We start from the raw sequence: 23196 nt of genomic DNA, 5'->3' as shown, positions 1-23196 counted from the left end.
CACGCTGGGAACAGGCAGGAGAAAATGAGATGAATCTTTACTGGGACGCACACCTCGGGTTGGGACTAGGAAATGTGAAAGTCGAATAAGTAATAAGACGAGAAAGGAAAGAAAGACAAACATGAAGCCAAGTAGAAGATATAAATGTTGTTTGTGTACTCCCTCTGTCTTCACTCTGGGGGTTTTTCCACAGACTGCTGTGAACCTGACTGAGGACTTCTCTGTCAAATCTACCACAGCGCTGCCTCACCACGCACAACGCCGGTTGCGTCGTGGTTCAAATCCTCAATGAAAGAGCAACACAAACGGGTAGAGAAGAAGATTTATACATCAGTTTTTTTTTTCCACAGAGCAGAAAATTAAATCAGGATTCCCGGGGTGATACGATGCTTTGGCATTTAGGAACGGAGCCTTCTTCTTTTAAAGCGTGGGCGCATGCAGCCGACAGGAGTTTAAGATGCCAACTAGAAAGCTGCAAGCACCTGAAGACGATGAGGAAGATATGAGTGGCCGGGACCTTCTTTAACTCTATTTTTTAACAATAAGTATATTTTGCATTTCCTCACCCGGGAGGAGGCGTGGCACCGCCGCCTATCCGAGCTTTTGGTGGCACATGGACGGCTGGCTTGGGAGAAGATAAAGAAAAACAAAGAGTCCATGCAACTTTGTGTAGCTCACACATCATCACCATCATCACCACTTAAGAGCCAGTGACTCCTGTCACCTTTAAATAGACTGGACGCGCGCTCTCGTGGAGCTCGGTGAGGCACACAGGTGCGCTCCATGATTCATTTAAGGCGCACCGGTACCGGTGGTACCTGTGGGACATAAAACACAGCTGGGACTTGAAAGCAGCGTTAAGCTGTGGGCCAGTGATGCCGGACACATTGACACTAATAAAGAACCGGACAGAGCCACGGTTGGGGCAGCTTGAGCGCACCCTGGCCACGGTTGGAAGCGCCCGCCCTGCCTGGGTTATAGCAGTACTGGCCAGCGTGTTGATCTTCACCACGGTGGTGGATGTGCTGGGGAACCTGCTGGTGATCATCTCGGTGTTTAGGAACCGCAAGCTGAGGAACCCGGGTAAGACCTTTTGTTACTTTCAGGGATGTAGCTTTAAGTTATATAATTACAACTAACCAAATGAGCAGTGACCACAACCACAAATAATAACATAATCCTTATTTAGAAGGAAAAGTCTCACTTGTCCTGTATGTCTGTGCTAGATCTTTCACTGCTAGGGTACAAATTTACATAATAATAAGGGCTGTGTTTGCCTGGGTGTGAAATCTGTTCTGTAGTCAATACTGAGGTCATTAAATCTGGTTTCACTGCTGTCTCTGGCACTTTTCCTGCTTGAGCGCATTTTGGCCTTTGACCTCTTGAACACAATTAGCCCCTTCATCTCCTCACTGAGCTTGTTGGACAAAAAGATTTGAAAAGTAATGTAGATGCTATAGAGTCTTTGTATCCAGAGCCCTGTAGTCTTTACATCCTGCTGAAGGGCATCTGAGCAGGACACATGGCTGCTGATGGACACAGTGTTGGCTCAGTCAGGCATATTTCCTGTTAAAGAGGTGTGCTGAAGACTCACTGCTGGCAAGTGATGCTTTGACATTGTAGTACCATCTGGATTGATACCTTGAACTATGAGAACTACCATAATAACTTAGTATATCTGTCTTTCCTTACTCTTGCACTGTTTTTCGGTAGAATTAAGTCTCAGTGGAAGAACTGGGTTACAAGAGAAAAAATTACTACTATGGAGTTTGTGTGATGAACTTATGTAAAGCACAATTGTTATCAGTCAGATGGCCACGTTAATAACTGCAGCATTTCAATGCAACCTTGTCTTCAGAGTAAGACTCCCACATTTTAGTATACATATATGTTTTTTAAAATCAAGGTTTAGCTTTTTCATAGATCTATTTAATTTACCTTTAGTTTAAGGTTATGTATAGACTCCAGAGTGAAAAATTGCTAAGAAAGAAGAAATGTCAACTCCAAGTCATCACCAACTATCCATTTAATCATTATTTTATTAAACTCTATGCAGTACAACCGACTTAAAAGGTAGCTCCATTCATATGATTTAATCAAACAGAAGCCTTCCCGCTTTGTGAGTGGATATGACAAAGATTATGGCTTAATAAAAACAGAGGTGGATGTGGTAACCAGAAAGCCTGTTTATATTGGCTGCTTTTCATTTTTTTCTCATGCATTACTGTGAAACATCCTTTGTGCAGTCTTTGGAGTGCAAAAACTCTCTAGTTAATGCTTACAGCCACATGGTCCCCAGTGAGAATCAAGCAACTTTAGTAGCTCTGCCAAATCTCATACAGCACACACACTGTTTTTTTTTTTTGTTGTTGTTTTTTTTAAAAAGATTATGCTCTAGGTTATGATCATGTTTACCCTTTGGCAAGACAGGGTTATCTGTCCACAGAGCCTGATTCAAGCATCTCTTATGCCTCTAAGAGGAAGCACTTTTGGATTGGATATTGGGCGATCATGCTGCATTATGAGCGTAACACCCCTAAAGGGCTCAACAGTAAATTCTGCATTCCAGACAACATATTATTCTCGTCAATGTCCTTTACAATTTACAATTCCAAGAGCTCGAACCTGACCAATTAATAGACAAGACAAAAATAAATGAAAGCTTAATTTCCCTTCAAGGTATTCTTGGGTGTTGTGGGTTATCCTTTCTAAACGTATTTTTAGGTTTAGTATAGCCTACATCTCCAGGAAAAGTGCCATTAAAGCTTATATTGTGTTACTTATTGCCACTCATATGTTACATTTCTGCCTTAAAGTTCATCCTTCTGCAACTCAAACAGCCCACTCAGCAGTTCAGAAACCACGCTGAACCCACAGTCATGGACTCCAAGAATGGCTACTGTAGGTTGAAACAACCCACTCAACAGTTTAGCTGGGAAAACACCAAACCTAACAACTGTATGTAAGCAGTTACAGCAGGAGCAGAGGATAGCATACACGTACACACTGCAGATGTCATACTGTAGCTTTGCATAAATCCCTGTCGTGCCAGAGTGAATGATGTAAACTGACCCATAAGTGTTGAACCACAATATTTCATTAGATACTAGGTTGAGTGGTGACTAACTCTGCATTATTCTCACCTGCCCACATTAGTGATAAATGTATCCTCTGCCTGTAGTAAATATTTTACTGAACTGGCATGTACTGCAGGGATCTTGTGGTCTTGTAACCAAGCTGCCTTAGAACTGTAAAGGGATTGCACATTACCTTTCTGCCCCCTCACTTTCTTCTCATTTTTTTTCGAAACCTCAATGTTTAATTTAAAAGCCTTCCTCCGCCATCATGTGCTGTTCTAAATCGGCAAACTTGTGGACCAGACACACAACCACACACATGCATACATTCATGAGCCATTTGTCTGTTGTAATTTGGCTTTTTAAAAATAAAAGCTTGGAGTCATCTGTACTCTAACAGTACGTGTGCCCGCATGCAAAAACACACAAAGCTTATTTTGGAAAATACAGTAGAGTAGGTTTGCATAGCTAATTGTAATATTCTGCTTCCTTGCATGAATGTATGAGTATGCGAAATGTGCCGTGTACAGTCATGTGGGGCAGGCGTGTTTGTCCCCTGAGTTTTGTCTCTCAAAGAGCTTATGTGTTGCAAACCTTCAAAGAGAGTTAGACAGGATCACACTTTACAGACTCTCTTCAAAGAGACTTTATTTACATCTTGTGTCTCCTCCTCCCTCTCATTCCATTTTCACCTACTTTTCTCTAAAGTGCTCTGCCTCTGCAAAAATAATGCTTAAAATATTCCTTAGTAGTGTTAAAAATGCAATGTTCACTTGCAGTTGCTGCCTCCATCCTTGATGCAGTAACTCTGAGAATCAGTTGTTTCTCTGCATGGTGCTGAAACATCCAATGCTAAGGCCTTTCTCAATCAGTCTTGTCTGTACTTTATCTTTTTGTGAACTTGTGAAATGTCATCAGTCACAGTGTGCATACTGTTCCAGTCCACAGCTAGTAAGGTACTCTCCAAATCTATTTTTACATTGAATTTTATCAAGGATGCTTTAGAATTTGACTTGTGCGTGCATGACGGAGTCAAATATTGCAGCTACTTGTAATGACAGAGAACAAGTGCCAGACTTGAAATCATTGTCATTCTCATCCTACAACTGTTTTTGTATTGTGCCACTAAGGTTTGTTATTTTTTAAGGTCAGAAAGAAACCATTTAGACTTCAAATATGTAGCAGCTTAACCAACATAGTCTCTATTCTGAAATTTTCTCTGATGTTTCTGAATATGTGAGAGCCTGTGGTCCAGGTGAGACCACCAGACCATACAAGGTGAAACCTGGTTTTCTCTTAGGAAGCCGCTAGGTGAATTCATCTGATGTCTTCATAACATTTTAAACATGTTTGTATTTTTAAGACACTTTATATAACAAAGTACAACCTTAGTGCAACACAAGAAAGTTTACCTGTGATCACTGCAAGAAAAGTGATTGCACCTGTGATTTGGAGTTAAGGTCAACTGTATGAACAAGGTTATTAAAAAAAAAAACTGTGAACATCAGGTCTCTGAAATTTGACCTGGGTTGTGTCTACAGGGAGAGCCATACTGCCAATAACAGGAGGCACAGTGGCCGTCCTTGAAAATGACACCAGGCACAATTCACTGTTTATGCAGTCATTCATTGAAAAACAAACTAGTAAGTGTCTCTGACTTGGCATAAGGATTATCTGTGGAAATTGATGTTTTGGTGACTACTCACACAAAGACATTCTATGAATTTGCCCTCTAAGAAAAAAATCCATTACTCACAAAACTGATCATTGATGGCACCACATACTTTGGTGTGATGAAGCCAAAATGAACTAGTTTGGATCAGATAGGGTTCAGAATATTTGGCGTGGACCTGACGACTGCCACAATGACAATGCTGAAGCTCGACAGGACAGGAATTTTCCAACAAGACAAAAATTCCAAACACACTGCAAAAACCACCTATGCACTTTTAAAGGGAAAAAAATGAAGAATTATAGCCTGGCCAAATATTTTCACTGGCTTGAATTTAATATATCACATTTGGAGTGTTTTTAAGTTAAAGTCAGAACAGCAGACCTCCTCCAAGAAAGAGCAGCTATTTATCTGAGAGGAATGGCAGAACATCTGTCCACAGGTTTGTGCAAAAGTGGCATCATACGTGCCCAGGAGGCTTGAATCCATCATCAGAAATAAAGTCCGACAAAGATTTAATTGGCTTCATTATTCTTGTTTTCCTGGGCTAAAACAAATTTGTATTAAATGGAAAGAAAATGTAATTTGTTAATGTTTTAGTAGCATTAACCTGGCGTGTGTCCTTTTATCCTGTTGAGAAGCTTCCTTTTTTTCTTCCCACAAGCCTGTTAATGAAGATTTGACTTGACACATTTGGTCACACAACAGTTGTACAGTTGTGTCCAGCCTAGTTACCAGAGGAGGAATGCTGCTGCTCCAAATACATTCTGAGTGGGCCACATTTTCAAACGTGTTGATGGTTTCACCTCCTGGTTTGGGCCCTGTTGTTTCATTATTTCCCCAGGCACCCACAAATCCTAACAATTCTCAGGAGTTAAAATGATTAGTGGATTAACTGATTATTCAGAATTAACTGAGAACCATTTTGATAATTGATTAATAGTAATCTTTAATGCAAACATATCAGAAATTTGATCTTCTCATATGTGAAAATATGCTAGCCTCCCTGTTTTATATGATTTCTGGATTTTGACAGATGTGCAAACAAAAGACATGTAAATATCTTTCATTGCAGAAATACAGTGGGTACGGAAAGTATTCAGACCCCTTTAAATTTTTCACTCTTTGTGTCATTGCAGCCATTTGCCTAAATCCAAAAAGTTCATTTTATTTCTCATTAATGTACACTCAGCACCCCATCTTGACAGAAAAAAACAGAAATGTAGAAATTTTTGCAAATTTATTAAAAAGAAAAACTGAAATATCACATGGTCATAAATATTCAGACCCTTTGCAGTGACACTCATATTTAACTCACATGCTGTCCATTTCTTCTGATCCTCCTCGAGATGGTTCTGCTCCTTCATTGGAGTCCAGCTGTGTTTAATTAAACTGATTGGACTTGATTAGGAAAGGCACACACCTGTCCATATAAGACTTTACAGCTCACAGTGCATGTCAGAGCAAATGAGAATCATGAGGTCGAAGGAACTGCCCAAGGAGCACAGAGACAGAATTGTGGCAAGGCACAGATCTGGCCAAGGTTACAAAAGAAATTCTGCAGCACTGAAGGTTCCTAAGAGCACAGTGGCCTCCATAATCCTCAAATGGAAAAAGTTTGGGACGACCAGAACTCTTCCTAGACCTGGCCGTCCAGCCAAACTGAGCAGTCGTGGGAGAAGAGCCTTGGTGAGAGAGGTAAAGAAGAACCCAAAGATCACTGTGGCTGAGCTCCAGAGATGCAGTAGGGAGATGGGAGAAAGTTCCACAAAGTCAACTATCACTGCAGCCCTCCACCAGTCGGGGCTTTATGGCAGAGGGGCCTGAGGGAAGCCTCTCCTCAGTGCAAGACACATGAAAGCCTGCATAGAGTTTGCCAAAAAACACATGAAGGACTCCCAGACTATGAGAAATAAGATTCTCTGGTCTGATGAGACCAAGATTGAACTTTGTGGCGTTAATTCTAAGCGGTATGTGTGGAGAAAACCAGGCACTGCTCATCACCTGCCCAATACAATCCCTAGAGTGAAACATGGTGGTGGGAGCATCATGTTGTGGGGGTGTTTTTCAGCTGCAGGGACAGGACGACTGGTTGCAACTGAAGGAAAGATGAATGCGGCCAAGTACAGAGATATCCTGGAAGAAAACCTCTTCCAGAGTGCTCAGGACCTCAGACTGGGCCGAAGGTTCACCTTTCAACAGGACAATGACCCTAAGCACACAGCTAAAATAACAAAGGAGTGGCTTCGGAACAACTCTGTGACCGTTCTTGACTGGCCCAGCCAGAGCCCTGACCTAAACCCAATTGAGCATCTCTGGAGAGACCTGAAAATGGCTGTCCACCAACGTTCACCATCCAACCTGACAGAACTGGAGAGGATCTGCAAGGAAGAATGGCAGAGGATCCCCAAATCCAGGTGTGAAACACTTGTTGCATCATTCCCAAGAAGACTCATGGCTGTACTAGCTCAAAAGGGTGCTTCTACTCAATACTGAGCACAGGGTCTGAATACTTATGACCATGTGATATTTCAGTTTTTCTTTTTTAATAAATTTGCAAAAATTTCTACATTTCTGTTTTTTTCTGTCAAGATGGGGTGCTGAGTGTACATTAATGAGAAATAAAATGAACTTTTTTGATTTTGGCAAATGGCTGCAATGACACAAAGAGTGAAAAATTTAAAGGGGTCTGAATACTTTCCGTACCCACTGTAATTTGTGAATTAGTCAATGTCTGATGTATCAATAATGAAAGTAACTGCTGACTGCAGCTTTACAGTACTTCTAAATTTAATTCCTAAATACTTGACAATAGCTTATTATTTTACATCAGTGGTGCACATTCCTAACAAATTAGGGATTATTCAAAACATGTACATAGAAATGATATGCACTAAACCTGAAGCTTTTTGAGTTGTCCCCTTTGCCTGCTTGGTACTTCAGTCTTTCACTGATGCTTGGAATCCCAGTCTGACGTTAGCAAGTTCATACTCCCAAGAACTTGAATCCGAATTTATCGTACCCCATATTGAGCAATGTCCCCACTGTCTGACTCTCTCCATGGTGCTGAAACATTCAAAATCTCTCTGGGCCATTTTTCCCAATGGTCCTCTTTGACACCCACTGCTACTATCAGCAGTAGCAGTGGGTGTATTTAGTTGTAGTTTAGTTAGCTGTTATATTGACAGAACAATGTTGAAATGGTGATTAAAACAATAATGCAGCAGAAAAAGAGCAAATGAGCCTGCATGTGTGGCTGCTCTGGTTTAGTTAATGCTCAGGCACTTGTGAAAGCTTGTCCTGACAGCTGAAGCAGCTGAGTTCTCTTATTTAAGAGTAGGACCTTGGTTACAATACTTTAGTGTAGTTTCTCTAGGTATTTAGTGATTATGTGTTACCCATACAGGTCTGCAAATGTGTGTGCATGTATGTGTGACTTAAGAAATGTGAAAAATTGGAACAGAGAGAGAACTTGAGTTGCTAATGAACAGATTTTTAGTTTATTGGACAGCTCCTAGTTCTACATTTCAGTCTTTACATTTTCAGCATTTAGCTGACAGGTTAATCTAGAATGTCTCCTAGAAGCTTGGATTCAGGGATTTCAGTGTCTTGCTCAAAGACATTTTGACAGGATATATGGCTTTTGGCAGGCTATTGCAGTGAAACTCTCTGAATGTTAACACCACCCTGCTGCCCTGTCTATACTGATAATTGTTCCCAAATGTACATTAACTGTCAATTTGAGCAATAGGCCATTAAAGGCCAGTATGTGGAATGCAGAGAATGATGAAAGACAGCTCTCCTCTATATAGAAAGAGGAAAGAAAATGTGTTCCTGTGACACATCCATAAGTGATTTGTTGTATTACTGACAGAACTGAAACTTAGCTGAAAAATATCAATCCATAATGTAAATTTCACAGTTTATCATGGAATCACTCTTTTTAAAAAAAAAAAAAAAGTATTATAATCTTCGCTACAACTGAAAAACCTTCTTCTTACAAAAAATGCAATGTGCATTACACTGATACGCAGAAATATCAAATTATATCCTCATGTAAAATATGTTTTGAAGTGAATATTGTTAACTTAATTTGTAATTGCATCCTTGTAGTCTGAGGACTGAAATTAGCTATTCCTCCATATCTTTCACCAAAATAGGCTGGGAAACAACTTTGGAAAAAAAAAAAGAGCATGCAGTATTGGGAATTGTAAGTTAGCTACATGAGTGGATAATACTGTTGTGAAAAGTGATTACTCTTCCAGTAAATTATTTCCACCTCTTTGAGCTATAATCAGTTTGCTGTTTCTAAAATCATCTTTATATTTTCATTGTGGTGAGTCCTAGACTTCTTATCAAACTAAAAAAAACATTACAGCCTAGTCAAATACACTGCAAAAAGCACCAGGTATAAGCAATAGACTACATAGAGTCTATAGTATAGTATCACATGCTTGACATTTATCCATCATTTATATCTCAATCACGTAGACAAACAGATTGTAAAAACTAAGAGTTGAATCTCATAACCCTGATCCAGCATCTCTTCTCAGTTCTTAGGTGTAGAAAGGATCTTAACATTGTGTTCATCATTTTAAAGCATAGTTATGCCCTTCATTTTCACTATGACCCAGCATGCATCCTCAGATCCCTGGCTCTTTTTGGTTTCTACCATAATTTATGTTCCCGACTAAGGTTTTTAGCTATGGGGGGTTTTGGGGTGTCTGATTTCAATTCATTAAAATCAAAACAAGAGCCAGTTTAACAGCTTGTCAGATCAATCATATATATACTTTTTTAATTCTGTGGAGCTTTCTCAGATTTCTGATGCATGTTTAAAAACTCTCCAAACCAGACAGTGAAGTGAAGGCTCACACCGTCCACCCAATGACCCCACTGGTACCTTTTTATGTGCATAACAGAGGAGATGGTAAAAAGGAAGAAATCACAGAGCAGGAAACAGGAAAGTGTTAAGCAGTAGCTCAGAAAGAAAAAAGAAAGAGATTAGACAAGGGCTCTGCTGATAGTTTGATGTGAATTAATCTATTTACCTTCATATTGAATTATTTGGAATCATGCATGAAAATTGCATTTGACATCCCATTATACACCCCATTGTGACAAATATTAGCCACTCTGTCTGGTTTCATCATGTAGTTTCATGTAAAATCCATAGGGGAGCTGAGTTGCCACTGATCTATAATGCAGGGGAGGAGTGTCTGCAGGGCTTTGGGGGGATTTTCTGTATGTGCAGAGGCTTTGCCATATAATTCTTTCATCAGCTGGTTATACTGTTTTTTAGTTTGTTTGTTTTTTTGTCTTACTCAGTGAGTATTTAGGCAGAAGTGAAGGTTGGACATGACTGCTGGGGATGTTTTCAGCAGCTTTAAGTGCTCTCAGAGCCTACTTCTGAGCTGTGCCTAGACACTGTCCTGTTTCTTTTGGGTGAAGCATGACTTCTGTAAATCCCTTGAAGCACAGGCAGCTGGAAAAAGGAAACAGGAGGAGTTCAGACCAGTTAAATGAAGAGGAGCAAGGTGACAGAGATGGAAAAAAAAAAAAAGAACTGGTTAACGAGTCAAGAACAGAAACCTGACAAGGACACAATCTATAACATAGAAATATACAGCCCAGTATTTTTAGAGAGAGGAAAAGGACTGGCATTCCTTCTAATGAAAAGTAGGCGAGTGTTGGTGTTTTAAAGGGAAGAGGCTTTAGCTGAGACAATGTAAGAACTACTGTCATGTGTCATCAGAATCACCCAGTTGTTATCAGCGTTTTAGTGCTGAGATGTGGGATGAATCAGAAGCACAAGTTTGCACATATGGATGCACACACACAGAAACTGGCATAACAGTTTTCTTTAATCTCCATAACTATAAACATATTAGATTGACCTATTTAATGTGCAAAGCGAATAATCGGTAATGTTCCTATCAAACATCATAGTGGCTGCTGTATTTCCCCATATCCATAATACATGCATTGTGATGATTTGAAGTGCATTATGTAACAGTTTTCTCAAAGCCCCAAGGCGTCAGTGGGTGAAGGGGGGTAGGAAGCAAAGGAGAGAAGGAGGAGAAAGGAAATAAAATGAGGATGGAGGTGAAAATAAAGAGGACATAAGAAATCAAATGCAATCTGGGATGAGAAAAGGATGAGGGAGGTGTTGCAGCGATGTTCAGAACTGCATCTATACAAACAGCTCTGCAAACAAGCAGACAAACACAGTGTTTGTTTCAGGCAGATGCAGCGACAGACAGCGGGGCAGAGTGGAAGCTACTTCCTAATCTAGTCCTGGATGCAACTCTACAGATATATAGACAAACAAAGGCTGTAAATGTATATAATGGTTTAGAGGCCAAAAGTCGAAGCAAAAGTATGATACTGATTTTAGACGCTTCTACTGTAGGAAGTTATTTTATATTTCATTTAGACATTATTTTATAGTCCAATTATTCTTTTATTTTATTTTATTTAGAAACTGGTAGAAACTTAAGATGCACTTCATGTCATATCATAAAGTAAAACTAAAACAACTAAAGCAAAAAAAATGTTCTCCATTCCAGCTGATTGAGAGCTATAATTTGATGCATTACACCCAAGTGCTGCTTAAATTATTGAAATGTTGCGTCATGTTAGTATTTTAGACACCAAGTTCTTTGCTTCAAATAAAATTATGAGATGAAAAGTTTTTTATTTTTGATTCAACTAGTTTTCTCTTTGGTAAACTCTGATGTAATGTTGAATGCCGTATAGCAGTTTAGATACACCTCACTACACATGGATGTATAATCACACTCTCTCAGCAAGAAACCATGGATTAAAGGGTTACATGTGTAAGGGGAGCGTCTGTTTCTGTTTGATTTCAAATACTCCAAAGTGAATACTTAATCAAATCTTATTGATTGTAGCTCATGCACAGTCCAGACTAAACTCTAGCTAAAGATTCTCAAGGCTCCCACAGTCAAAATGAAATATCTTGATTTTTATAATACACTTTTCTCACTTTTACTTATTGGAAGTTTTTTAACTACATATTTTGACATTTTTGGATGTGAATGGATTCAGAAACCTGAACAGGTGTTACAGTGACAATCCTTATCCTAATATTCCCATTAAAACAAGCGAAATGATGGAATTTATATGGAAAGTTTCATCAGACCAATCTCAGAACATTTTATTAAAAATCACATAAAGGCTGTGGTGAAATTATATTCAGTAAACACAGAGTCAGAGTAAACACACTACAAAAAGTAATCAAAACAGAGTTACGTTTTCTCCTGGGGCAGCTTCGTGTCCTTTTGGTTTGCGTTCATTAAACAGATAACTCCCAGTCAGTGTGTATTTGCAGCCCTGGTGTAATTTGGCAGAAGAGACAGACAGTTTGAGCACTCAAATGCTGTGCATCGAAAATGCCAGGTTTTCTGATCAAACACAGAATGCCCAGAGAAATTAAAGCCCTTCAAATGATGCAGTCAGTGAACTGGATCTAATTCTGCATTATGACATTTTACATAATTAAAGGGATTGTGCCTAAAAAGAGTTTTTGGTGGTTTCATAATCAATAATGTCAACAGTCATTTCTCTCTTTGTGAAATGCAGCTTTAATCTAGACTTTAATTTTCCTAGTATTAACTCTTATAATGATGAGCTAAGACAGCTTTCTGATTTAATCATCTGCTTTGCTTTATAGTTCAGTGTGTGCTTCAAAGGTCAGCCTGCTTAAACTAACCAGACTTAATGTCTGCTCGCTGTATAGAGTAAAAAAGCCAATAAGCCACACAATCACAGGATCATGTGGGTCACATGTACAGTACATTGAAATCAAAGAGCATAACATCTTACCCAGAATTTACTATGCAGTAGGGTAACCTTTTTCCCACTGCATGGGTTGAAGATTGTAATATATTTAATAAGTGACCATTTGTATTTGCACCAGCCTTTGTCTTAAATTTGCTAAATGGATGATGAACTATTGAAAATACCCTGTGATTTTAGAGACAGGATGTGCTGTATCTGCTGTTGAACCTCCCAGCCTGGTAGGCTTGGCAGCATGTGCCACTACACTGGGCAGAACAGTGTTTTTAATGTGAAGGAATAGAGAGGAAAATGGACAAGGCCGAGGGTTTGGCTTGTCTGAAGCAACATGTCCATGCACTGCATTTTGAATGAGAATTGTCCTTGACCTGAGTTCATCTCTGTGCTCAAACAAAAGCTTACCAATAGATGTCAATTTCACCAAATACATAAACCATTTTGCTGGCTCATATGCATCCAAATAGTTTCTCATATGTTATTCACCATGAAAGATATTCAGTACGATTTCATCTGGTCTCAGATGCATCTTGAACTGGATTAACAGCCTTGTGAAAGATAAACAGTTGACAGCAATATCTGTATTTCCCTTGAAGCTTCTGTAAATCTGACCAAGGTCTTTCTTCTCATACTTAGCAGACTGGCAGAGGTTTTTCAGCCCTATGTAACCCTCTAGAGGAAACTAAAAGCCAGCTAGATTTACTGAAAGCCCCTACAGTCATGTCTGTAAATTTACAGTAACCTCATAGAATTCTCATAATGCTCAGTAGGGGATTATTTTATTACTTATGTATAAAGTCAACATTACTTCCCCATATTAAAGATGCTTTTAAACAGCAACCTATTGCAAAGAACTGTAGAGGAAATCTCTTTAGATGCTGCCAGTCAGGCTGTTTCCTTCAGGACAGTGAAATCAACATAACAATATAAATAGGAATCAGTACAGATGTAATTATACACCATTAATGAGTACAAACTTTAAGCAGCTGTAATCTGGTCAAGCATGTTCAGTCCTTGTTTTAATGTTAAGTGCAAGTTTTCTAGAGATAACCAGATATTTACCATTACCTTCCCGACCTCCCACATACTAAAAGACATCACATCCCCTATCCTAAAACCATTCATTTACCCAGCTATACACACACACACATACACATCACAGGTGAGAACAGTTTTGCTTTGACAGCAGCCGTTGTAAGCGCTGACACAGAAAAGAACAAAGGGAAATGTTATGGTTTCTTGAGAAGAACAATATCAAGAGCTTAACTGTCTTGTACTCTGGTCACTTGATTTTATGTAGATGGCTTTTTATGACTATTGCAGCGTTTCACAGACATAAGATGTTCTGGTGTGCAACTCAGCGGAGTGAACTCTCCAGAAACCTCTAGTGACCTAGAGTACTATGACATTAGTGACTGGCAGGAGAAGAACAACAGGACTCCTGTCTGTTCCCCTCTCACCGGAGAGTACTTCAAATTTTATGTAGTCGTCGTCAAACTGGCTTTCTGAGAGTCAGTCTGCTAGAAACGTAACACAGATGCAAAAGAATGGATGGTGCTGATGGTGCTGCAGCCCACTGGTGAGGGACCTGCCAGGCCAGCAGCAACATCATCAACTTTAGCCTACTTGATGAGGCCTGTACCGCTGGGAACCAACAGGCAGAGCTACAGTAAATCAGTAAATCAACTAAAGCTGCAGTAAATCCCTGTACTGCTGTCAGTTTCCATCACCTGTTTCCATTTTTCATTGGACTGTGTTGCTGACACTAAAAGAGAGAGGACACTGCCAACACATATGACACGAGAAGGTTCAAAACCTTTCTCAAAGGTAAACAGAGATTAAGGAGAAGCAAATAAATATCTTCATCTCTGACCCAATAAGGAACTTACATCAACAGCCATAAAACCTTCAGGCTGGGCTCTCTGACCTTCTACTGAGCATCCAGGACAATCCATAGTTCACCATGGGACAGGCTGACTAAAGAGGCACACACCAAGGTGCTCTCAGTTTGAGTGGTGTCCAGAAGAGTTGCAGGTTTCAGCTACACCATTAGCGTGGGAATGTAGTGTTCGTCAGCCAAGCAACCACTTTTGTCCAGACTGAAACATTAAATATGACAGAGTCATTGTGTCCCCAGCTGCTTAAGGCCTGTTTTAATTGCTGGCTCTTTATCTCATGCTGTCTTCCATCACTGAGTGTGGAGATGTGAGAGAAAGAGCTGAAGATAAACGTAAGCTCCCTGTCTGGTCTGTCCATGTCAGTGGGTGAGACTAACCTTCCCACCACCAAGTCCCTGTTTCTCTGATGATTGCTGAGTTCACTGTAGCCTCTTTCCTACAGGATTTCACAGACATTTTGTGATTATCAGAATCAGATTCAGCTTAGGCTAGGGTTAGGGGTAGGGTTATCCTGAGATCATCTTAGGATCCTTAGGATACATGTTCACATACACAGTAACAGTATTGGGAAAATAAAACATTTAAAAAAACAGTCACAGTGTCTCTTTCTCAGCATTAGTAATGGCTGTCAGACCACCCAGTGCCACTTCTTTCATTGATTTTAGATTTCTAAAATACTTTAGCTTTAGGGTCCAGTAAACATTTATTCTGGCTTTTTATTTATTTTTTGTATTTATTGGCTCCAGTGCTCCTACATAAGATGCTTCACTTATAAGCTGTTATCATATCGTACCACTTTCTGAGATATCTTCATATGAATTTTGGCACAAATAATACTGACAAGACGTGACAGAAGACGTGACATACACTGTACCACATCAGAAAGACTCAAAAGTTCTTTTTCCATGTTTACTACAAGACAAGAAACTATAGAGAAACTCCTATTGCTTGTCCTTTTAGCTGATGGTCAGATGACAAATGTCTCTATAGCTGACAGCTTGAAGTCAAGAGACATCTATATTTTCAAAACAGAGAGAGGCTGCAATGTTCTCAGGTTTTACTGTGCTGTATTTTCATCTACTGACACCAAGTATATACATACACAGTCATTTTAGAACATCTTGTATTGGAGAGTACTTTAGGCTGTATTTGTACTATACCCTATTTGTTACTATAAAGTATAACTTACTATACAACATTTGCCTGGGGTGACTGATCTCTAGTTGTTATATTTATTTACTCTGTATGAGAACCAGCTCAAACTTAACTAGTATTTTTCTTCTTGTGTGGGTGCATTTTTTAGATTACATTCTTCACATAGTAGCAGCCAAACTTGTTTTCTAAGCATTTCAGACTTCCAACTTCACCTGACCATCCACCCTGCTGTCTCACATTCAGACTTTCAAAAAATAGGTGGAAAAAATAAACAGTAAAACCAAGAGTGTTTGGGAGTGAGTCATATTGTTCAAAACAGTAATTGGTGGAAATTTTAAGATAAGAGATAGGACAAAATAAAGAACAGGCAGTGGTAGAAGTGGAAGAATGAAAGGTTGTCTGTCTTTCCATTTGTGGGGTCAGCTGAGCCAGACTGAGACTGACATGTATGACCAGGCAGTCAGCAGGGCAGTGGAGTGAGAAATCTGCGAGTATGCAGAGCCTCCAACCTCCAAGTTTGTGTCTGTGTGCTGAGCACAAGGCTCGGATGTATAGTGGCAATGACAAGATCATTTACAGCTTTGCCTACAAAACAATGAGGGGATGTATGTTGCATTGTGTCATCAGCTTCTTTCTCCTTTCTCTCCTCTTCCTACAGTAATATTCCCATCCCCTGCTGCCCTTTAATCTACTTTCATTTTTTCTCATCTTTCCAGTTTTGCATTTCCTTTTGTCAGCTTTGTACATTCACCTTTACAGAGTCAAATATTGTCTTTTTGTCTTTGTGTCATGTTCTTTCACTAAACAGATTGAAATATTGACAAAATATCTTCAGCATAAACTATCAGGGTGATTAATTGTCCAAATCATGTCTCATGACAATTTCATTATTTACCCACCTATTCCCCCCCGACATTAGTCCCCGACATGATTCCCTTACTCCCTTTCCCCATTTCCTTCACTGACAACAAATTTGAATGCAAACAAGGCAAATCTGCCTAGCATGTCCTCCCACAGGAAAGGCATTAAAAAAGGCAAATGAGATGAAAATCACTGCAGTCTCCTTCTCTAGGGCATTGCCCACAGACTTGGAGGGAAAATGCACATAGTCCCTTTCAGTTGTAATATTATTAGTCACTAACACACTGGTTTAACAAAGAATATTAATTTTTAGTCAACATTTTGACTTGTAGTTATGTGCAGGTGAATAACCTTGTGAAGAACTGTCCCAACTTCAGTCTCAGGAACAATCAATCTGCCCATTAGACATAAAAGAGAAAATATCAAGCTTTTTACTATTTTTACTACTGTAACCAAATAGATTGCTACTGCAGATTTAAATCAACATGTCAGACTGCGTAAATGCTTTCATCTGGAAATTAAAAAAAAAAAAAAATTCAGGTCTTGGACCAGTTGGTTATCCAAATTACCCGCTAATTCCAGGGCCATATCCGTAAATGAAGACATACTGTAGTGTAATGAAACTAGATTTTACATTGCTCTAAAACCCTGAAACAAGATTGCCACATTTAAGCTTAGACTCTCATCTGTGAATAATTATGAAATGTGATCATCATCATAATCCATGGCTTACTGAACAGATGGTTGAAAATTTCTCATGTGTTTAAGCATGCATCTGTGTGCACCCCCCACATGTGAAACACTTGTCCGCTGCTTTGTCAACTGAGTGCTGCTCCCTATCAGGCTGAAGGCACAGAAAATGGAGCGGCCAGCTCCTGCTCTCCCACACACAGAGACCCAGATTCCCTGGTTGCATGCCAGAGCAGTGCACGTATAGCAATGGCTGCTTAGGCAGTCCTCGTGCATTAGCAGCACTGCATGGTCAGTATTTATTATAGAAAGGATTTTGCTCTTCGTTTTTGTTGATAATTAGAGCACCATCTGCTTTGCTTTTTTCCAGCAGCACTGAGACGTGTCCATTAAATGTGTGAGTAAAAAAAAAAGCTCTGAACAGTTTTTTTATCTCTTCATTGTCTATTTAAGTCAGTTCCACTGTCACATCTCATAATCTTCACTCAAGAAATTTAGATTTATTGACTTTCCTGCTCATTACCACTCAAACAAAATAAACGACATCACATTCATGAATACACAGAATGATTCAACAGTGAAACAATGCAAATTGATTAAATAAATTGCATGAAATCTGGCTTAGTACACAATTATGCCTGAGCAACAGTCTCATAATCACCGTACCGCTAACCTGGTGTTTATGTAAAGCCTGTTTCTCAAGTGATGCAGTTTAATAGTTTAAGTGTTTCACAGTTCAGACACGATGAAGATGATCTTTTTAAAAGAAAACATGGCTTTGACACTTGTGTGCTAATGGTCTGAATGCTTTAAAACTGGAGTATATGCAGCTGAGAATTCACACTTCTAAATACTCTAAACTGTGCTGAAAGTTGAACGTGTTCAACATGTAAACTGAAAATGACTGAAGGAATCTAAGAGTTAAACTCTTGGCATCTTAATTTAAATTTTAATGTCATAGTAACCATTATTAAAATGAACTCATTCTCGAGGCAGGCTCCTCATTTCACAAAATTATTCAAAACTGGCCTCGATTACAGTTTTTTGACCATAAATTTGAAGAGATTCATATAAAAATTTGAATAATTAATGATCCAAAACCTGAGCAGTAATTCCATTATCCCTGTAGCTGCTCAAATTGACTACAACACAGGAAGGCACATTTGTCTGGATAAAAGCAAGTAAAATTAAATAAGTCGTGCTCCAAGGTTAAGACAGCTGTAAGAAATAGTGTTTTATATAATAATTAACATAGAAAGAATAAAAGAGATAAAGGTTGTGAGTGGTTGAGTTAAACTCATTAATATAAACATGTCTTCTGTTTGGAAAAAGTATTTTGCAACAACTTATAAAATACTATTTTGTTGGGCACATGGAAGGTAAAGTTTGAATCTGTGTATATGTGCACAGGTTTGTGTGTGCCTTTGTTACTGTCTAATTGATGTGGGACGCACATGCCCCCACACACAAAGCAGTTACTGAACAAAGACGTTATGAACATCAGTCTCTCCAGTCCGAAAAGATCATTTCCGATTTGTCACGTTTGTGGGGTCTTGAAGAGAACCATATTAAGCTTTTCAAAAAGATGATGAACGTCATCCCCTCTTTCGCTGTACAGGATGCTTTGACTCCCTGCTGCACACATCCAATTGATATTCAAATACTTTGGAAATAATCAACACCATTAGATTATGAAGTCCTATCAGACTAGCGATGAAGACTCCATGGTGCATTCACCATAACCCCATGCATATGTAATTGTCCACACTGACCAGGATCAACATATATTAAACCACTGGTTGTGACTAATGTGACTGTGACTTTGTGACTTTCATCCAAGTCATCTAATATATGATATACAAACACTCATTGACATAATGCACTTCTTAACACAAGTAGCCTTAACCATCAAAACTAAATACTTCACCGCAACTTTGTGTTTGGTGATTTTTGTTTTGTATTTGTATGTTTATTAGTATTGCAGCACATCTCAGTTAGTGGTTGACTGCTCCAGCACTTTGGTCCAGACTGAAATATCAGCCAGCCTCACAGAGTATGACTGTAAACTCTTAATCTTGCTTTTTAAATCACTACCTAACAAGGAGTATAACAAAAACTTCATCAAATAGGAACATTTCTCTCACTCTCTCACTGTATGAGAAAAAGAAAGTACTTTGACGCATGTATTTATTATACTCAATCGGTTTGTTTGATTTTTGTAAAAGGTGTTCAGACCAGACAAAGTGAACACTTGGAAAAACACATCTTAAGGCCTATATTTTGGTGACCCTGACAGCTCAAGTGTTTTTAGTATTTCAATACTTGGTTGTGTTTTCTGTATTTCCTGCTCTGCATGTGTTTTCGAATTAGTGAACATGTTTTCTGTTTTGCTCGTGTTTTGCCTAGTTACATGTGCTTTCTTAGGTGCATTGAATTCTCAGGGCCACTGTAGGTACACACATTATATTGATGCATCGTACGTTATGTTGTTTTGGGGTATTTGTTTGATTATTCACAACATTAAGTTGTGTTAAATCCTTCCATGTTCAATATGAATACAGTTCGACAGTTTGTCCAAATGCATGTACTTGTGCTACCATTCTGTAGCAAATGTAACACTGCACTTCAAGTCGGTTTAGCTTCATAGTATGATTTATTTTAGATTTTGTGATATTTTATTCCTATTTATTATTTTTAAAAAAAGAAAGTTATCTTTTTTCACATAAGGATAACTCATCAGTAGAAACAGGGCTGAGCTAGTCATGACCACCAAATCCATTCTATCCTTTGACATAATAAGCAGTCGTCTGTACTATAGCACTTGGACATTTTAATGATGTAAGAGAGGAATCCAAAGTGATTCCCCCACAATAAAGAAGGGGCAGATGTCCTTGTACAGAAAGTGCTGAATTGCTATACCCACTTTGTTCATCATGGCGCACAATGACAGCTCTTCATTGCCACACACCAAAAACACATTACAAAAAAAAAATTTGTGAAAGCTATTGAATGCATGGTATAGTTATTTTTTTATCTTCAGCTCTTTATCACTGTTTGTGAATGTTGTCATGTAAATAGATGACCTCTGCAGGCATCTGTTGATGGTACACGAGATGAGCCAAAGATATGAGACCTAGAACAGACAGTAAGACCTGCCAGTGTTCTACCCTCTTATACCTGTAACTACTGTTACATTTTCCATTTGTGTATGTGTGTATTTTTTTTTTTTTCGCTTGTTTGATAAACAAGATTCCAGTATGGCAGAAGCCTGCACCTCCAAATACACATATCCCTGATGCTGTATCAAATGATTATAGCAATAAGAGAGTCAGGTTATAACTGCAGTAACTGTTTCATATACCTGTATGAAAATGTGAGTTATGCCAGTAAGGGTGAAGCATGAATTAAGCAGCTAATATCAATAAGCCAACACAAGAGTAACTGCAGGACTCCGCATGAGCTGGATTTTGTGAACTATCAACCCCTCTTTGGGTTCAGCTGCTTCTGATCGGGAGTCGGCTAGCTCTAAAGGATCTGCGTGCCCTCAGTGTCACACAATTTCAAGCGTTGTGTCAACACGCTAGTCCTTCTACTCTGTCAAAACACGGAAACTCTGCCCTTCCTGATAAAAGCAAGGCAAATCTGCTGTGAAACCTGTGGCCTGTAATCTCGGCCCACTCGGCTAACAATCACACCAAGCTGGACACGCAGAGACAGGCGCACAGCACATGGAAAATTGCATCGCATTCGACAGTTTAGTTTTTTGTGAATTGGTGCAAAAACTTAACTTTTAACTAGGGGTTACACAACTCACATTAGGTCATTGTCAGAGAAAAGAAGACTGCAAAATGTGTATGCAGTTAGTTCTTTATATGCATATAACTCTGTACTTTGGCAACATAAAGGAATACTGCAGAGAAACTGAAATTATAACATAGTGTCAACTATAAAGAGCAAGTAAACTAAATTATGAATGTAGTCATTTGATATGCAAACATCAAAAGTGGCTTAGGTCTACTTATGGCTTCTATTGCAATGAACCACCAGGGTTGAAAGTGCTCATCCATGAGTGCATGCAGGCTAATCCATTGTGCTGAGATGAGACGATGACAAGGGAAATCACAGCCACATTGGTGGGGGAATTCACTGTTAATAGAACAGTATAATTATTGTAGTAAAACTTGAGTCATGTCACAATCAAAGAGAAAGATACTATAAAATCTGATTAAGAGAACTGAGACTGTCTCCTTGTGTCTTCCTCTCCAGGCAACGTGTTTGTGGTAAGTTTGGCTTTTGCTGACCTTGTAGTAGCCTTCTACCCCTACCCACTGGTTCTCTATGCTCTCTTCCATGATGGATGGTCACTGGGAAACACACAGTGCATGGTAAGATCACATCAGTTACTGCATGTTTTTAGTCATCTTGCCACTACAATAACTGCACTGTCCCGACACAATCTGACAGAATCACTCCACTCTCTCTCTTTCTGTTCAGGTTAGTGGTTTCCTTATGGGGCTGAGTGTCATTGGTTCCATTTTCAACATCACTGGGATTGCAGTGAACAGATACTGCTACATCTGTCACTCATTCTCCTACAGCCGGTTGTACAGCTATCGCAACACTCTGCTGTTTGTTGCCTTAATTTGGCTGCTCACAATAGTGGCCATTGTCCCTAATTTCTTCGTTGGCTCCTTACGCTACGATCCTCGGGTGTACTCATGCACCTTCGCCCAGAATGTCAGCAGTTCCTACACTGTGGCAGTAGTAGTGATTCATTTTCTGGTTCCTATTGCAGTGGTTACCTTTTGTTATCTCCGCATCTGGGTGCTTGTAATTCAGGTTAGTCTCCTACTTCTCTGTATGGTTTTTGCCTGAACAGACACATATTAATCAAATATTAATAGGGAAACTTTTTGAATAGCATAATAACACCAATCAAATAAACCAAATTCCATCAACCTTCAACTGGACCTCTGATGTTGACAGTATTTTCATTCTTAATTTTCTTAATTCTTAGGCCTTTTTTTTTTTGATAAATGTAATTTTTTAAATACAGTGTTAAAGTGCATCATATAAATTCCTTTTTGATGTATAAATTAGCTGAACATTTGGAGCTTTAACTTTTAGTAAGTGTATGTTTGAAATAAGCTCTAAACACTGCAAAGTCAAAGTTTACCAAGCCAGACTTCTGTTGAGATATCACATTTGACAGACAGACAGGTGGATCAGATCCCTGCAGTGCTGGTTATATGTGCGGATGTCTGTGCTTCTGTTAGTGCATGTGTGTGTGTGCTAGTGCATCTGCATGTGCATAAAACTGTAAGGCTGAGATAAAATGGCCTCCTGGTATTATTGATAGTCTAATTCTTCTCTTGTATGTTTTCATCATGTCCAGGTGCGACGTAAAGTGAAGACTGAGGAGAGCCCTCGCCTCAGACCAAGTGACTTGCGGAATTTCATCACTATGTTTGTCGTCTTTGTGCTGTTTGCCATCTGCTGGGCCCCGCTTAACCTGATTGGCTTGGCAGTCGCCATAGATCCGTCCCACGTGGCTCCTCGTATTCCTGAGTGGCTTTTTGTGGTGAGCTACTTCATGGCCTACTTCAATAGCTGTCTTAATGCCATCATCTATGGCTTACTCAACAGAAATTTCAGGAACGAGTACAAGCGCATCGTCACCTCTGTCTGGGTAACTCGACTTTTTGTGACAGAGACTTCACGAGCTGCCACTGATGGCAGGAGCATGAAAAGCAAACAGTCACCGCCGCCGCCGCTCAACAATAACGAGTCAGTTAGAGATCGTGTAAACAAAGAATGAAATCTGGATCCTTCATTCTGTTTAATGGTAATTCCTGGTTTTATGTGACATCCAGACAGTTGTGCAGCTAAAAGAGTCACAGGTGAAACTGGAATACATGGCTTGGTTTTCTACAGGCAGATCACTCATCGGGGTGCAGTTAAACATCTTACTACCTATGAATAGTTTTTTGCATTTGAGTGAATTTTTGAAGAATTATAAATAATT

The 23196-nt window shown here is 39.3% G+C and overlaps 1 protein-coding gene across 1 annotated transcript; it reads left to right on the top strand.

The window, feature by feature from the left end:
• Nucleotides 1–875: 875 nt before the first annotated feature.
• mtnr1bb (melatonin receptor 1Bb) lies at nt 876–22989 on the top strand. The gene is made up of 4 exons (XM_026328389.1): nt 876–1083; nt 21438–21556; nt 21666–22010; nt 22567–22989. The coding sequence occupies exons 1-4, from the start codon at nt 876–878 to the stop codon at nt 22987–22989; spliced, it is 1095 nt and encodes a 364-aa protein (XP_026184174.1).
• Nucleotides 22990–23196: the final 207 nt, after the last annotated feature.

The sequence above is a fragment of the Mastacembelus armatus genome, chromosome 14 (genome assembly GCF_900324485.2).
Source record: "Mastacembelus armatus chromosome 14, fMasArm1.2, whole genome shotgun sequence".
Lineage (NCBI taxonomy): Eukaryota > Metazoa > Chordata > Actinopteri > Synbranchiformes > Mastacembelidae > Mastacembelus > Mastacembelus armatus.
Note: the sequence above shows the minus strand (reverse complement) of the source record. Positions and strands in the feature narration are given on the sequence as shown.

Coding starts and splice junctions, on each gene's coding strand:
- mtnr1bb (XM_026328389.1), top strand. CDS start 876: ATGCCGGACACATTGACACTAATAAAGAACCGGACAGAGCCACGGTTG. Junction 1,084..21,437: donor CCGCAAGCTGAGGAACCCGG/GTAAGACCTTTT, acceptor CTTCCTCTCCAG/GCAACGTGTTTGTGGTAAGT. Junction 21,557..21,665: donor TGGGAAACACACAGTGCATG/GTAAGATCACAT, acceptor CTTTCTGTTCAG/GTTAGTGGTTTCCTTATGGG.